We start from the raw sequence: 18,702 nt of genomic DNA on the forward strand, positions 1-18,702 counted from the left end.
ATCAGTACTAAAAGCTCAAAGCTATATAAAGAAAACAACAAAGAAGAAAACTGAAAGTAGTCACTAAAAGATACTGCAGAAAACTCACTCAGTCAACAATGATTATAGATCTGCTGCCCTTATGGTGCGTTCACACCAAACATGTTACGCAAGTCAAAAATCCGTCCAACGCTTCAGGTTCGATGCGTCTGCACTTTGAATCCAGATGCTTGACATTTTACTCTACACCTAACGTTTCGCGTGTCTGGTTTGCATTCAAAGTCTATGTGGAGGCGCGTCGAGAGCGCGTCAGACATGTCAGCTCTAGCCATTGTTTTCTGATGGACACGTTGGACGCTCTTGATGCGTCAAACACTCAAACTCTCCAAATCCCGCTGCGCTAAATGCTCGACACGCCTCCACATAGATTTTGAATGTAAAGCAGACGTTTGGTGTGAACGCCCCATTACATTCCACAACATGAAGGTCCTGGAGAGACTCCTGTTTGCCCACCTGAGTAAACAGACAAGCACATATCAGGATCCTCTGCAGTTTACTTATTGCCCGTGGAGTCGGCGGTGAAGATGCCATCATATACCTGCTTCAACAAACCCACTGTCATCTGGACAAAGCAGGCAGCCCTGTGAGGATCATGTTCTTTGATTTCTCCAATGCATTTAACACAATTCAACCTGATCTGCTCTGTGAGAAACTCCAGAAGACACCGGCGGAGGCCTCAACAGTCTGTTTGTGAGGTACAGACCACAGTTTGTAAGACTGAAGGGAAGGACTGTGTGTCTAACAACAAGATGGTTAGCAACACAGGAGCACTGCAGGGCACTCACCATTCCTCTCACCATTATTTTTCTCTCTGTACAGTTCAAGCTTCCAGATCGGAGACTGATAATGGGAGTCAGACTCCCATTATCTACAGAAATACTCAGATGATTCTGCAATTGTCAGGTGTATCAAAGATGGACAAGAATCTGAGCACAGAGAGTTGGTGAACTGCTTTGTGGCATGGCATTGAAAGAAAGAACAATGTCATGTAGATTTGAGGAGAAAAGGCATTAGGCCAAATCCTATTTTCGTCATGGGAGAAGAGGTGGAAGAATATAAATACGACACATTTTAAGATTTTTCTCTATACTTAAAATAACTCTGTCATGAATTTTGAATTGAATACGAGTTACAGCAACATTTATTTTCCCTTTGGGATCAATAAAGTACTTTTGAATTTGAATTTCTGTTTGGTGCATTGTTATTGTAAGTTTGTTGACAACTGGGTACTTAAGCCTCTAGAAATGTTCTTCCACTCAGAAGCAGTTCTTAGAATATTACATCTAGGGAGGAACAGTTAGAGCAGACGCAGCAGCACATGTGCCTTTGGACGTGCCGCCTAAAGGCACAGCATGAGTCTGTTAGTCGTGTGCGTCTTCAGAATAAAATCAGCTGGACTTCAGTCAGCTTCCAGAAAGCTCGCAGTTGTTCTGGCATGCTGCACATTTACATTTAATTCTGTCTTTTCCTATCTCCCTCTCTCACTGCTGTCACCTCTTGTTTCACAGTAATCTGTTTGGAGCAGCGTGAAGCACAGAGCCAGACAGATATCGGTTTATAACCTATAGACCCTTGAGAATTACATCAGCTGTGCCGCGCTGCAAAGTAAATTCCCAACGATGCTCGCACATTTCCCTCAGTCTCAGAGCACCATCACCACAGCCATAGATTGGGAATGAGTGCTGTATGTGTGTGCCTGAGCATCGGTTGTTCATATTAGAGTTCTTGCAGCACAATGTGAAAAATTCAGAAGAAGATTACAGTTCGGAACGTGCAGTCCTTTCTGTGGACCAGGGGACAGGAGTTGTTGATCTGCTTTATTACAAAGGCTCTTAACAAGCAGTGCTGGAAGATTTCTCGGTGAAGAAAAGTAAAATGACCGGGCCTTGCCATCTAAGCAAGAAGTAGTTCATAACAGGTAGGCCACAGCTATGTGAGCAATAAAATGGATCATTAAACATGCAGGGAAGTAACTGTTAGACTGATGAAGATAAAGTTTCCCTGTGGAGGGTCAAGCCATCATAAATGCTGAAATGAAAATGAACTATGCAAATCTTCATTTTGACTTATAATCGTAGTTATTTATTTCCTTCACAATGTCCATTTACATTCTCATTTCCATAACTGTAAACTAAGCACAGCAGTCACACACAGCCCCTTACCATTAGCAACACCTGAGCAGAATTAATCTTGATCTTAAGCAACCACATCCCCTTCCAACACACTTGGTACACAAAATGAAATACACCCCCTTGTGGGCATAAACACAGGAAAACAAGATAAATGGCTCCTCCAACTCTGCTTGTGGAAGTAAATGTGTTGGGCCTCAAGTTGACACATAGACAACAATTCTGGCAGACAGGACAAGTTAAAAAAAAAAAAGCTGCAGAAATATTTTATGAAATAGTTGCCATCAGCAAAGAGGGAAACAATAGATGTTTATCATTGTATTCACAAAATCAATCATATCTTTCATTTAATCTATAGGTGTTAATGGTTTTCTATTGTCTATCAATATGTCCATTGCTCCTGCACAAGAAGATACTCATCTTCTGATCTTCATCCATCTCCTCCACCTGTCATTATTTCTATTTTCATTTCTTTTTTCCAACATCACATGGCTCTCTTTCTTAGCAACCCCATCTTTGAGAGCAGTTCCCCTCCTCTTGGTGCTGTTTTGCATGCAGCCAGTGTAAACCTTAATCAGGGAGCCTCCATCACAGACCAGTAACTTTACAAATGAAGGGTCTTTAACTTTGAAGGTCTGTCTCCACTGCAGTCGGTGTGCTAAATAATTCAGTGGGCACCAAGTAACTTTCCATACTTATTCTGCTTATAACAGTTCATGATTTTACTAAACAATTGACCTTGAGATGAAGAAAGACAAGACTATTAGGTTCTGGCACATAGGTCAGATCGAAATAGTGGTGGTGCAAAACTACCCCAACCTCCACCTAGATCTCCGCCCAGCTCCCACCCATCTCAGTAACTGGTTAAGGTTGTTCTGCAGTAGCCAATGCACTCTTGTTTTAGAGGCTTGCAGGCACAATCGTCTGTCGCATGTAGCAAAGGCTTGAATGAAGCATTCTGATAGATGTGACGTTAACACCTGAACTGCAATCTAATGCTGCCTGCAACAAGTTCTCCAATTTCTTTTCAGAGAAAATTTAAAAGATCAGAGGATTAATCTGCACATCCTCTACAAAGCCAGTACCAATGGTATGCCCAAACAAAACAAATTCAGGAACAATGACAAAATTTCAACTACTAAATTATAAAAACCTTGAAGAGATTATAAGTCAGTTAAGCTCCAGTTCCTGCTGTCTGGATGTTCTACCCACACATTTCTTTAAGAAAGTCCTGCCTGTCGTTGCTAATAATCTGATCCAAATAGTAACTCATCGCTCTCTTCAGGTGTTTTCCCCCAGGCTTTGAAAACAGCAGTTATCAAACCACTGATAAAGAAAGAACAATCTAGACAAACCACTACTGCAGAATTACAGGCTGATCTCCAACCTCCCATTCATCAGCAAAATTATTGAAAAAGCAGTTTTTAAACAATTAAATAACTTCCTAACAATAATGAATCGGTTTGACTCCTTCCAGTCTGGTTTTCGTGCTCACCACAGCACGGAGACGGCCGTCTCCATCAATGACACGGAGACGTGTTCATTGATATCCAAATATATACAGACTGGGAGAACCACAGTGCTGGTTCTGTTGGACCTCATTGCAGCTTTTGACACTGTTGACCACGACATTTTACTGAATCGACTGGAGAGTTGGGTCGGACTCTTCGGTCCAGTGCTCAACTAGTTTGAATCTTACATAAAGAACAGGGATTTCTTTGTTTCAATCAGAAACGTCTCATCAGAGAGTCAAAGGTCACATGTGGGGTATCCCAAGGTTCAATCCTAGGACCCCTTCTTTTCAATATTTATATGCTCCCACTGGCTCAGGTTATAACAGGAAATAAGATCAGTTACCATAACTACGCAGATGATACACAGCTCTACATCACGATGTCACCAGTTGACTCTGATCCTGTCCAATCACTGAACAGATGCTTAGAACAGATAAATGTGTGGATGTGCCAAAATCAATGCACAGCTTCAGTTATTACAACTACAAACCAGCGATCTGACCGGAAACCTGGGAGTAGTGATGGACTCTGACCTGAACCTTCAGAACTGCATTAAGACAGTCACAAAGTCGGCCTTCTATCACCTGAAGAACATCTACAGGATTAGAGGACTGATGTCTCAGCAGGATCTAGAGAAACTCATCCATGCGTTTATCTTTAGCCGCATTGATTACTGCAAAAGCGTCTTCACAGGTCTGACTAATAAATCAATCAAACAGCTGCAGCTGATCCAGAACGCTGCTGCTCACGTTCTCACTAAAACCAGGAAGATAGAGCACATAACACCAGTTTTAAAGTCCCTACACTGGCTCCCTGTAGCTCAAAGAATAGACTTTAAAATACTGTTGTTAGTTTATAAATCACTGAACGGTTTAGCACCACAATACCTTAAAGATCTGTTATTGCTGTACCAACTGTCTAGACCCCTCAGATCTTCTGGTTCAGGTCTGCTCTGCATCCCCAGAACCAGAACCAAACGAGGAGAAGCACCATTCAGTTTCTATGCACCACAGATTTGGAACAAACTTCCAGAAAACTGTAAAACAGCTGAAACACTGGGTGCCTTTAAATCTCAACTTAAAACCCACCTGTTTAGAGTTGCTTATAGCAACTCTAAAATTAGGATTAGAGTGTGGGTTTTGATGTCTTCAATGTTTTTAATGTTTTTATCTTTAGTTTTTATCTATTTATTAATTTCTTTTTATTTCTCTTTCTCACTATTTATGTTTTAATGATATAAAGCCCCCCAGAAAACGTCCCAGTTAAACGATGTTTAACTGAAGTCCTAAAAGGGGTGCGGGTTTTAATGTTTTTATCTTTTTTAATCTTTTTCAAAATCTCTTTCTCTTTCTCACTGTTTATTCAATGTCACATGCTGTTTTTATTTTAATTATGTAAAACACTTTGAAATGCCTTGCTGCTGAAATGTGCTATACAAATAAAATTTGATTGATTGATTGATGTGTTTTTATGCTGCTTGGAAACCACTGCACATAATAATCAACAAAGGAAGTTCAGATTCCGAGGTCAGTTCTGGACTAACAGGACAATGACTGATGCTCCGCTTCACAGCTCCACAAGACACAAACAGTGTTCCACAGTATGTTTAGATTATTTCAAACTCAAAAATACTTTGATCCCAAAGGGAAGTTAAATAAGTTGTTTAATTTGTTTTAAATGTTATTTAGACATGTTCCTCTCTATTAATTTCCTATTGGGCTTGTGTGATGAGGCGACAGTTGATTGTCCTCGTCCAGCTGAGCGATCAGAGTAATTTGTGCTGCCTAGTGGTTCGTTTGGCTCAAACAGCGGCAAAGTGCGCAGTGGGTGTATGCATATAGGCGAGGCACAGACACATGCATATAAATGCAACATAGACGGCTGCTCTCCAGTTATGTAGCTGAGGCTTAGCGCAAGTGTAGTTTATGGACAAAATGGAAAATAAATGTCTGGTCTCAACAAATGGGTGGCAGAGTGCACCATGGCGTATACATATAGTTTCTGTGTGTGACAAAGATGACAAATATTCAGTCTCTTGCTATAAAATAAATCTCGACCTAAACATGACTGAGATGCTTTAGCTGGTCAGAAATGCACGCATGTACAGCTCAATCAGGAAAACACTGCTAAAAGTGGATTGACAAACTGTTGAGTCATGGTGTGCGAGATTTTATTAGCAGTCAGACACTTTCTTTTTTTCAGTGATTCTACGTACTGTACATAAAGTAGTTACTTCTTCTCATCAGGTTTTCTGAGCGATCAAAAATAATACACAGCTCAATAAGAAAGTCAAGCGGCTCATCTAATGCTTATAATATGCCTAAAAAATTATAATGTTGTATCTTATGTAATATGAGTGACTGTGTGTGTGCGTGGTGCGTGTGTGTTTCTATTTCTGTGTAATTTATGATTGGAGGTCCTGTGTTAAAGACAGACATGCTAACTAGGCCAGCAGCTGCTTCCCTGCCATTTTATCTCCTGTCAGCTTTGAAGTTCTTTTTTATCTTCAATTATGCCAACCCCAGACCTGTGGTGACCACCTCACACACACACACACACACACACACACACACACACACACACACACACACACACACTCCAGTCATACACACATGCAAATGCTCCTAATGAAAATATCTTGGTAGAAAAAACGAACAGATGGGAAACAATAGTGTCCAGGTGTCAGCCCCAAGCATGTTCCTCTGTTATGTATTCAAATTAATGCCATACTATATATGCACTTTGCATGAAAGTGTGTGTTTGTGAAGAATAAGAATTGGACTGATTGACCTCTTTCTAGTGTGAATGTGTCCTTTGATGGTGGACTGGGTGCTTCATCCCTATTTAAAGACATAAACCATTTCTTCTTTGTCTTGGTGCTGTTTGATGAGATCTGCTGAACACTTTTATCTGGCCTGTATGCAGTGATGTGATTCATATATCCTGCAACAATTCCTAACAGCTGCAAGACTGGGTGAGTTTAGTGCAAAGCTCTTTTAGTAGTCGGTAAAACTAGAAGAGTGTTGTATGAATTTACCATTCAGTCCTTTTATATGTGCATACTGCCTACTGTGTTGCCTTTCTTTACCTGTAAGACGTTATGTGTGATAGAATCTGTCTTTTGTATGAAAATCAGAAGAACGAATGGAATTCCTAGTGAATGCAGAAATTCGTATAAAAGGTATTAAAAGTGATCAAGTAAAAATACAGCAAAACAATTTTTCCATAGTGAGTGGATGTTCAGAGTGAATATTTTGATGTTTGCTGGACATCAGGTCCCAACTTTCGATATTTGACTTTCAGATAGCATTCACCGAACGCCGTCTAACCTCTTCCTAAATCGTGCCTGTTTCTCCATCTGTCAATGGGCTTGACAGACACAGTAAGGTGCACTGAAGCAAAACAGAATACACAGCTGCGCACCAGACCAGAGTCCTGCCCAGAATATGAGAGAGAGACAGTAGAGTGTGTCTCTCTGACAGGCTAGACCTTTGGGACACAACCAGAGGCGTAAGCAGGTCACCAAATGAACAAGAGCAGGCTGAGTGTGTGAGAGATGGATTGAGTGGTGGAGTAACACAGGTTCATCCAGAGAACCTTTTTACTTGTCAGGCTACAATATTTACTGTCTTCAAACACTTAACTCATAGACATGACACATTCTAATTGTTGCTTGTGGTGATTTTTACAGCCCTGATATCTGCTGGCTGCTGCACCAATTCCTGTCGGACTGTAAAGCTTTGGGACAGGTAAGCCTCCTATCTGGCCACATGATGGAGCCAAATCACCATCTAGCTTGGCCAGCAAAACGTCTCAAATTTCCTCTTGATTGTGACTCATTGCCACACCTTCACAATGAAGTCTTTTTTAAAAAGATATCTTAAAATAATTTAGTCCTGCGCCTCCAGGTCAGTTGGGGGTGCAGCTCTGCAGTTTCTTCAGTTGAAATGAGAAAAAGGAAGAACTCCAACAGGAAGTCTTCTGTTTCCCAATATGGGAAACAAAGTGTGGTGCTTTTCTCCAAGTCAAAGACCACGCACTCCTTTCTGTTCCTCAGTCACAAAATGTGTAAATTTATTAGTTCTTTAAGATTAAAAGACATAATTAATATCATTCTTGTCATAAGTTGAACAACTTTTGACATGCTTTATTGTTATAGCTAAATCTTGTCTGACTCCATCTACAAATAAATTAAATGGCATTTTTGAACGGGTGAGAAACATTTTCCTTCTATAGTGTAGTACTTCTATCTAGCCATATGATGGAGCCAAATCAACATGTACAATGTGAACCAACAACGTATCTATCATTATTATGAAACTGTTTCAATTCAGTTCTGTTTAGAGGAAAATGTATTTAAACTTTAAAGTAATGTATCTGTTCCCTCAGGCCAGTTGGGGTCACAAGTTTGAAGTTTCTTTAGTTGGCAGTGGAAAAAGGCACAAATTAATATTTAATGTGCAGTAGGTCACATGTGTCTGCTAGAAAGACTCGTCCCTGCTTTCTGTTGGGTCCACAAATACATTGAAAACAGTTGTTCGTTGCCTTCTTGTCTTTCAGCTTTGACGCCTCCTGACCAGGACACGCCTGTTGATCTGATGCTGCTCTGACAACACACACACATGCACACACACCACAGAGACAGAGAGAGAAACGGGGGGGAAATGGACCAATGTTTAACTGGGTGGCTAAATGGTTGAAAAGGAATCGGCATAAAACAAAGACTCTGAAGAATGAAACATGGCCACTGAGAGGTGAAACTCTGGAAACACACATTCTGCCCTTTCTCCTGTTGCTGCTAATGCTACTATGCATCTCTACTAGGTAACAGTAGATGTTGTTCGTCGTGTTGGATAGGTGAGGACTTATCCCTCCTTTGCCAAAAGGAAGAGAAAGAAACGACTAAAGCTGCTCAGAATCCTTGTTGCCAACAATATGGTTCTACCTCTTGACAGACAGCATCCTCATAGAAGACGTTCGATACGTGAAGCAACGTCTGATACTAACACTGAAGGTTAAAAAACCCCTCAACAGTAATAACAGCTGGCATTCGAAACACTGCAAACACCCAGGTACTAAATAAGGCTCCTTCTTTGGAACAAAACATACCTTTAAAGCACAAACTCTAATTCAAAAGATATTTTCTCTTGCTGCATAGGCCATCATCATCAGGCAGTTTCAATAATTTTGTCCTCTAACAATAGGCAATGGAGATGTTGGTGCAGGAGGTTCCAAAAAGACTGGCAGTGTAAGGACAGGGGAAGTATAAGTGTGGATCAGTGCGAAGCTCTTTTTTTAAAATCATAACATATTGTTCAGCAAGACCGTCTTGCTACTGTAATCAATCAACCCTTTTGTAACTTGTAAGCAGATCCGTAGATACAGCTTATAGCTCACAATGCTCCTTAAGCATATTAATAAAGTCTTATTAATATGTAACATTCTGTTAACTATTTTATTGTTCGTACACCAATCTGTCTGATAAATGTTAATATCAGTTTTAAGAATTGATTATTTTCCTAACCATTATTGGATATTTATTACAACCAAAAAAAATGTATGAAAATTTGAAGATCCATTCATATGAAACAATCTTGCAGGGCAGTGAGAGACCTGGTTACTTTCTCCAATGGCAAAAGGGTGAGAGGCGGGGTACGCCCTGGACAGGCTGACAGTATTTGGTGAAGGTATTGATTACAGAGTATCCACATTTTTAGGTTTGGTCATTTACGGGCAGAATGGCCAAATATATGATCAATATGCAGAGGGTGAATGAATTAAACATCAGACATATACAAATCTACCAATCAATGAATGTGAGTTGTCCTTTCCAATTGCAGTATTGGATACACTTGTACTAGGATGATAACTTCAATATAATATTTGTGCAACACATATTGTAATGTCGATTCTATAGTGTAAACTACAAATAAAAGGGAAGGTTATGATAAAGGAATCAAATGTTCAAAATATAATTCAAAAGTTTACAATTTTAATGTTTATTAAAAGTTTACTGACCTCTCAAAGAGGATTTCAGAGCCTAATTTTGGGACTAATCTCTTAATCTGAAATAGGGAAGGAATTCAAAGTCTTAAAATCACTTGGACTTATTAACTTCCACCACCAGAACCACCATTGAAGAAAGATCTAAGTTCCTTACTGTAGTCTAAAGTTGAGTTCCTTTCACTAAAGGAACTTACATGACAATTGCAGCTGTAGTTGCCACATGCCTTGCTGCCTCTCAGCTCAACATAGATAACTGTCGCTTTTGGCCACAAGGTGTCTCTGAGACCAGCAGCTGTTATTTCTGACCCAGGTCATTTAACATCCTGGTCGTTCCTGACTTTGGATTCAGAATCTGATTGGATATTAAGAGGATCTTATTTTTAAAGTTACTAAATGCCATGGAGCGCACAAGGATATTTCTGTGGCCACAGTCTTGCTCATCTTTACAGAAAAATAGACGAATTATATATTTGCTTACAATAAGAACAAAAATATTTTTAGTAAACAAATCTAGCGAATGATCAGTCAGCATGTGCTACTGGGAAAGGAGCAGGCATGAGGATGGCTAATAAGAAAACTTTGTTGCTTTTAGGGATTCTTCAGACTAGAGAGGAGAAGAAAGATGTCAACAACATTTTTCTGTAACTAATTACTTTTCCGATTCACACTTTTGGAGGTTTATGGGCAACATGAGAATTAAGGCTGCAGTATGTAACTTTTATAAAAAATAAAAAAAAACATATTCTCACACATTTATAACATATTTGAGACAGATAATCTGTGAAAAAAAAGAAGAAGAAAAAAAACGAGCTCCTTTTACTTCTCCCAGTGCTTCCAATGCTAATTAGAAACAACTATTCAGAGCCAGAAGAAGAGTCTTAGCTTAGCGGAGTCGATCATCCCTCCTTCACTCCCTTCCTTTCTCTCTGCTACGATGCAGCTTCAGAGCCTGTTGTGAATGCAAAGTATATTCAGCACGGCCACCGATGACAGCGGATAAACGGTTTACCTAAAAAGGAGAGTTGTTTCTCTGTCATTAGCACATTTAGCATGAGGATGATTGGCAGCGCTAAGACACTCCTCCTGGCTTTGATTGGTTGTTTTTGACCGGAAGCGGTACATTTCTTCAAACAGAAATAGCAGCACAACCTTTTCACAGATTATCTGCTTCATATTATACTGCCACAACATGGTGATAGTTACAAATATAAAAATATCAGATTTTTTTTTTTAATAAAAGTTACATAGTGCAGCTTTAATTACTTCTGAGGAGGTCATGAGCAATGATCTTTCGTACTATAGGAATGGTAGTGTGAAATGAATGCATACCCCTTCAGTTTATGACATGCATAATCTGATCTCTTTTCAATACTTGTAAAGAAATCATCCATAATTGTTACTGCTTTATTTATTCCCTAAGCCTGACTTCATACTTCTTGGATATCAAATTCAAACCATATGTATTTTTGTATAGCACAAGTAGCAAAGGATAAGTACAAAGTTATTCTTGCAGATTAAAAATGAGGGTCCAAATCACACTACCCAATTACCAAAAACACAATTTCTTTTTGATAAAGTCATAGTTAGTCTGAAATTACCAATGCAGTCACATTGCTTAACAGAACTGTCCCAAATAATGAAATATAACAAATGTTACCAGCATATCTTACCTTCAGTTCTCAGACAATAGATGTGAGATTGGAAGGTGTGTGTACAACTTCTGAAAATGTAGCATTTAGTTATGAGCACCTTCCTCTGCTGTTTTTCCACAGGGTTACAAATTTGTTTGGAAATATTAATGCTCCTTGTTAAGCTTTTTTTTTTGTTTTTTTTTGGTCAATATCTGCTCCTATGTCAACAGTGCTGCAGTATTATAAACTTTGTGTCAGCTCTCCTAATGTGTGGTGCTGTGCTTGTGTGTGCGCCATTTTGTGCACCTCTGGGTCGGTGACAATGTACCTTGAGCAACATTTTTATAAATAGCAAGCAACACCACGTGTAATTGGACAACAATTACATGTTGTTCAATTCAACATGTAATTTAACATGTTAAAGTTCATCTATCTTCTACTTTTATTTGTTTTTTTCATGGCTCTCCTGCTTATTGTACAAAAGAGCAAAGCTCTTTCTTTCAAAAAGCTAGATTGTACAAAAGTTCTTTGTACCACAAGAGCTTCAAGATGTTGGTTCCAACTGTGCCAATATACTTATAACTCTGTAAGAGTAAAAAAAAATGAAATTCAGATTTTGGAGTATATATTCCTTCAGTAAATTTCTTTAATGGAGGTTTGAAATCCACCTTGTGGAGAGATGTTTTCGCAAAGTGGGGTTCTACTAAGAGGTCATCAACAGTAAATATTCTACCTGTAATAGATAAGCTAACAGCTTTTTCATCAAATTTAGCTAGTAAGAACACATGGGGGAAAAGAAATCCATACTCAAATATGTCAGCACTGATGTGAACAAGTTTACCAAACTATTTAAAAAGGCATCTTGTCTGATTACACAAATGTCTGTTTTTATTTCTTGGAACGTATATTGATCTGCTGAAAAATACTGAGGCTTTCTCAGTTCATATTGCTTGACAGAACTGTTTCTATTTTATGAACTCTCCAGAACCCAGAGAAATATGATCACTATTGGCCTAACATTCAGATGGCTGAGAATGTAAAGTTTATTTTAAAATAAAGTAAAAACGTCTAGTTGTAATGTACTAGTTATGCGAGTTCTTTTAGTCAGGGTCCATTTTTTCCTAAAAACACTCACGCAAACACTCACGTATGCCGTCACTGCATTAACATCCGAGAGTTCCCTGGGAAGGTAGCATCACTGTGAAAGTCGGCCTTTCACAGTGATGTGTAGAGTGTTTTTCACAATTTATTTACATGACATAAACTAAACGTATATCATGCTTTATAGCTAAGTGTTTACATAGATAAGACCCTTTTTCATTGTTCTTAAATGTGTGTCAACAGAAAAAGCTTCACTGTTGTTTTATGACAACAGAAAAAGCTGCAGAGGAGGAGTTTTACTGTTTTGAGCAAAATAAAAACTAGGTGTCTCTATCTCTCTGCCCACAGTGCCCATAGACTGCTTAGTAAGGGATTAACTGGTCAAAAACTCTTAACAGAACCCCACTTTAATAAGTCGAAACAGTAACTCAAAATGTAGCACGCCTATTATTAAATTAACTTCAAGCTGTCATTTACAGGAAGACATTGTTGCAAACAAGCTTCTGTGAATTTTCTAAAAAAAAAATTATCAACAGTCTCTCCCATACTCATTTATCATAAAATTCTTCATCTCACTTTGTAACAGAACCACATTTAATTTTTTCCTCACTGGGATCCATGTTGAATGAATGAAGCGTTCCACACAGAAACGCTTCAGAAGTCTGAACCTGTGATTTATTTGACAGATGAAGCACAGGTACGCATTATTAAAGCTAAGGATGATTGGCCTTAAGTCTTGGAAGTGTTATATGAGAGGAAATAGTTTCTAAAGCATCTAGTTTTCCATCTCCTGAAGAAAAGACAAATCCTTAATTTATTTATAAGTGGAAAGTTTTGAGGCATTTCACACCGAAGGACATAATTCTGCTCTCGTCTGATGAAGTCGATACATGGTTTTGAGAAGGATGTGACGTTTTTTTGGACCATATAAAATCATTGACAATAATGTATGTGCAGAGACCCGTAGATAGACATATAATCCCGAGGCAACACAGTATAACCTCCCGACTCTGTGAAATGTTGTTTTTGTAGATTTGGTGAAACAAGCAGGAATTACGATATATATTGAAAGACATGTTTTTAAAGTTTAATAGTAGTAAATCTGCTTTTATATAAATATTTACTTACAGGCATTATTTTTGACTTGTTGGTATTATATAATCACAATTATATATCCAGAGATCTATGTATAATATATGCTAATAAACTATCTTTATGTAGAAAATGACTCGTTATTTCCAAGTTATTGTGTGTTGGTGTGGATATGCGTTATTAGGAAAATATTAGCACCTTCATGGACACTTAAATATGCTGGAAATGGTTTGCGTCGAGTGGTGTGTGATGTTGGTCATCCTGAGGTATGTCTCTGCTGCGGTGCTCATCAGCGGTCCATAGCTGTTTTACATTCAAGTCACACACTAAAGAAATGAACAGGAATTAAAACTCAAGACACTATATAGATTTTTTTTTCCAAGTAGGTTAGTGGTTTCAACCCTTTTTTTTCTGTTAATTATGATTTTATATCTACAGCTAATGAAAACATAATTTCAAATTTGTTGCAAGGTGATATGTTGCAGCAGCATGACTCTAACCCAGCGGTTCTCAGTTCTCGCCTTTCGTTTTTAGATGCGTTTCTATTCCAGAACAGCAGATTCAATGATTGCATGACCTCTTCTGCAGCTATCAAGTTTTGCAGAGACTTCACAATATTTAACCTGTACGGTATAGTGATTTTCCTAATACTTGCATCTGACTTTAAGCCATTTTTGTCACGTATGATTTTGTTTTGAAGGACAGAATCATCTTATTTTTGACAGTGGCTGATTTTGTGTATGCGTGTATATATAGGGATGAGGCAGAAGTTGAGAAACAGAAACAGGGTCATGTCCAGTAAGGAATCCGACGTGGGCAAAGCAGGGAAATCCAAGACAAAACGTGGTTGTGATTGTGGTCAGGCAAAGGAGGAAATGCTACTGTGATGGCCTGGGTTCAGGAAGATTTTATGCTGCGGTACTTCCAGTCAGAAATAAGACTGCATATAATTGTATCATAACTGTGGGGTTTTTCCAGTACGTAAAAACAATCCAAGTGCATTTACTTCTCAATTTTATCACATATTTATTAAATGGTTGGATCAAAAACTTCTAACTACATTGGTGTTCAAGCTATCTTCTAAAATAAGCATCAGTTGGTTAAACACCATGTCACATGAAAGGATAAATGAAAAACTGTTCAGTGATTCTGTGTCCTGGCATAGCGGCGCTTTGTTCTGGCAGACTGAATTTCCCACACATAGAACACCACCTAGTGAACAAATTGAAACGGTACACATTTTATGACAACCTGTATTTGCAAAACAAAGATGGGACAACCTTTTATGATTAGATTTGAAACTCACATATCAACAAAATACATGCTAATCAGTGGGGTAAAAAGTGGATGTGCACTCTATGCAGTGCCATGCTACAGGGGGCGCCAGAACGAATAATGATTCTTCTTGGTATTCTCTGTATTTGACAGCGGTTTAAGCATTGAAAACAGCCAATAATGAGCAGATAATGTGTCTGCATACACAAGCCACTTTCTTTTTTTTTTTTTTCCCAGTACACCTGTTGAATACTTGTTAAAAATAGTGAATAATGCAATCATATTGGATATCTGTAGGGTCCTAATCATAGTAAAGACCATAGTACTAAAATTAAAACTGAGCATTTTTTTCTTTGAGAAGAAAAAAATTTAAGTGACCTTGAACGTTGTGTGATTGGGTTGGTCTGAGATTTTCAAAAGCTCCAAGTATACTGTGATTTTTAATGCTTTAAAAGTCGAACAGAATGTCCAGGAAAGAGAACAAATAATCATTAATCTGTGGTTGTGGGAGCAAAGACATGTTGAACGGATAATTGCTGGAAGTACAAGATGTTTTCTGAGCGATATATTTTACTAAAACTATATGCACATTATATACAGGTAACAACAAATGATGTACATAAAAACTTTGGTTTAAAATTAAAGCAAATCTTAAAATGTGTTACTGAAGAAACATCTGACGTAAACCTTTGCTAACTTGGAGACAAGCTTCTAATCTGTAGCCTTTCTGGTTGGTTATGTATACCAGCTCCATCTCCACATCACAGACAGACAGGCGTGATCTGATGGGTAAACGATAACTGGGAAACGAAGGAAAATATCGTACAGTCCAAGATGTTTAGATGGTCCTGCTGGACAAGCACTGGTTGACTACTTCCAACAGAGACGAGTTCTCCAAAGCTGCTGCCACTCTCTCTTTGTCCGCCAGCTGTTTGTTCACTGCAGATGGAAACAAATATACATTTCTGTACTGTTCAGTCTGCTTAATGTGACAAAGGGAGCATTGATCAAGTTTTGATAAATGCTTGATATCAAGCATTGCCAATTGATTGGCTTTCAGTTGGTGACTATTGAAAGCCACTCCTTTCAGTGGTCACCAGTTTAAGCACTAAAAATCATTTGTATCAGTCTTATGTAAAATCTATATTTTATATACGAGATTCTTATGTAAAGAATCTCAATTTTGGGTTTTCTCTCTCAACAGTTTGATATGCATCTGCACGTTCAAACATTTAATGTGCTTTAGCATTTTTCTACCTGCTTCTTCTGAGGCATGAGTTCCAGGAGTGATGTGAACATCAGTCTGAGTAGTAAAAGAGAAAGTCTAGTTAAACAAAAAGAAATAATAATAATAATAATGATGCAGTACATTTTTATTTACCAACCAACTCATAAGAGCAGATAATATCTAATGATCATCTTCTATATACAAGCAAACTTACTTTGAACCTGTCTGGCAAGGAGCGCAAAAGCTTGACCTTGATGGACAGACCAATGAGTGTCGCCATGCTGCAGTGGGGGATTGTGGGAGTGAACTCGACACTCACAGTACTCTCTGTATCATTGACCTGAAGATACAAACGCAAAAAAAAAAACACAAAAAAAACACACCAAAATTCAACTTGAGGAAATTACTTTGTTGAAGATTCTTCTACCGGCACACCTCCATAATTTGTGGATCAGACCAACCCTGATGAGAAAATACCAATCTGGAATCTGAAAGACCCTAAGGATCTCAGGTCAACTTCCAGAAGTGTGTCTACTTCCTGGTTAATGACAAACAAATGAATTAGTCATTTTCTTTAGATTTTGCCCCTGGCAAAAAATATCTTTCTTCACATTTTGAGAGATCAAACATCCATTGAGAAGGAAGCATCATTGATGAAGGTAAGAAATTTAATGGAATCAGGCAATAGGTGTAGCAGTACTTTGCTAACCACTCATTAGCTGCATTTTCATGTGCGCAAGTCATAGTCAGTACTATACTAATGTTGAAAAAACAATTTTGTGATTTCATTTGGTGTAATTAAATATGAAACTAAATGAAAATTGTACATAAATAATTTGGACACACGATGAGTCATTACAAATCATGGCAGCAACGGATGTAAACAGTTACACATAATTCAGCCTTGGCGCTAAAACTCATCATAGGAGACGCTGGCGTTTTATTCAGGTCTTATACTTGGCCTGAATAAACGTTTAGTGAAACTGTAGTCTGCAATTTTACAGAAGAGCTATGGATACAACATGTACAAATGAGAACTTTTTATGGACTGCGTAATGCTGTGAAAGCTCTGGTGGAGACAGATGCACATTGTCTGAAAAAAAAAAAAAAGAAACACAAAACAAACCATCAACCACTTCCTGTCGTCTACATTGTTTAAACCATAAGCAACATCTGGCTGTTGGTCACGTGACAGTGTGTTTCCAATGGAGTTTTGCGAAATGCACCTATTTCTATATGACGGAAAAACCACTTCATCATAGCGCGAAAACATTTTGTAGAAAGACAGGTTTTTTTTTTAAGTTGCCTTGTTTCCATTAAGTCAATTTATTTTCGTAATTTCAATTTGCACAATTGTTCCCTTCAAAATATATTATAATCAGAATGGAAATTGAGCTCATTTTATTTTATCATGCGATTAATTGCTTTTTGGAACAGGCTTGCTAACACAACTAGCAAAAATACCCTAGAATAAATACAAAATTACTTCTGAAAGTAATTGGTTGTTTTGGTTTCATTTCCTGTTTCAGAGTAAAAGGGGCTAAGCCCAAATGCACGCCACACTTTTCAGATTTTTGATTGTAAAAGCAAAATAGACAACAAGTATAATATTTCTTTAATTTCACACTTAGGCAGAATTCCTCGTTCGTCTGTCACATAAAATACAATGAAGTTTGAGGCTGAATCTTTTCAGAACCCGTTAGTGGTGAAGGTTAATAAGACTTTAAACACGAACCTTAACTCGAACCTGCTCGACCACGTTGAGCTCCTCCAGAGACAGCGGATGCTCCGGGTCATTGATGGATCGGATTAGATGTAGCACAAGTTAAAGAACATCAAACATTTATTCAGCATTTATTCTGCATGACTGAAACTTTTTTTTTACTCTTATGCATCAAATAATATAAAGTACAGGCGCAGGTTTCGTGGTTTATTGTTTGCTATAAATTTTATCTACTTTAGGACCGTTCTCAATTTTGCTAAGTTACATTAAATACAGCCTGAATTGCAGAACATTTGCATCATTTTTTTTAAAGGATATCAAATATTTCCCTGTCGTCGATGGGGTCGTGAACATCTTCGTCCTCTTCGGACGCCGTTAGCATCCTGTCCCCGGAGCGCTGGAAGATCACCGGGTTCGCATTCTCCAATTGGACCCCTCCAGACATTTTCACCTATATTTTATACGCCTTTAAACGGAAATATATATATTTATAAACCGTTGTGCTGCGTTATTGTGCTGGAAAGAGCAACCTGACGGAGCACTTCCGGGTTTAGCGGAAACACAACGTCAAGGAGAGTGTCTTAAAGGAACAGTTCGCTTAATAAAAGAAGATGAGCTTCAAAGGCGTTCTATGTTCAAAGGTACTGCCGCTCTTTCTGATTTTAGCTAATTTCGACCTAAAACAGCATAAGCATTCAGCATTTACCACACAAATAATGTAAAAAAGGCATTTTTATTTAATTAATTTAAGTGTCTCAACAATAAGCGCCTTCGAGTGTCCAAAAAAAGCATTTGATGTATTATTATTATTATTATTATTATTATTATTATTATGGAATGAAAGAGTCACATTTACCCAACATTTTTGCCAATAATACCTGTAAAGGTAAGTTATAAACAGACGTACACCTTTGTGGAAAAAAATAAAAATAAATAACCTACGGTGTCTCAGAAAGATTAAGGC

At 38.1% G+C, this 18,702-nt stretch overlaps 1 protein-coding gene across 1 annotated transcript; it reads right to left on the bottom strand.

Moving 5' to 3' along the window:
• Positions 1 to 14,513: 14,513 nt before the first annotated feature.
• ciao2b (cytosolic iron-sulfur assembly component 2B) lies at positions 14,514 to 18,311 on the bottom strand. Its single transcript, XM_088013115.1, has 6 exons — positions 18,055 to 18,311; positions 17,751 to 17,828; positions 16,230 to 16,355; positions 16,045 to 16,090; positions 15,614 to 15,726; positions 14,514 to 14,724 (listed from the first exon to the last, which is right to left on the bottom strand). The coding sequence occupies exons 1-5, from the start codon at positions 18,181 to 18,183 to the stop codon at positions 15,626 to 15,628; spliced, it is 480 nt and encodes a 159-aa protein (XP_087869241.1). The 5' UTR covers positions 18,184 to 18,311; the 3' UTR covers positions 14,514 to 14,724; positions 15,614 to 15,625.
• Between the last annotated feature and the right edge of the window lie 391 nt (positions 18,312 to 18,702).

The sequence above is a fragment of the Poecilia mexicana genome, unplaced genomic scaffold, assembly GCF_051168715.1.
Source record: "Poecilia mexicana isolate PSO_F unplaced genomic scaffold, ASM5116871v1 scaffold_15, whole genome shotgun sequence".
Lineage (NCBI taxonomy): Eukaryota > Metazoa > Chordata > Actinopteri > Cyprinodontiformes > Poeciliidae > Poecilia > Poecilia mexicana.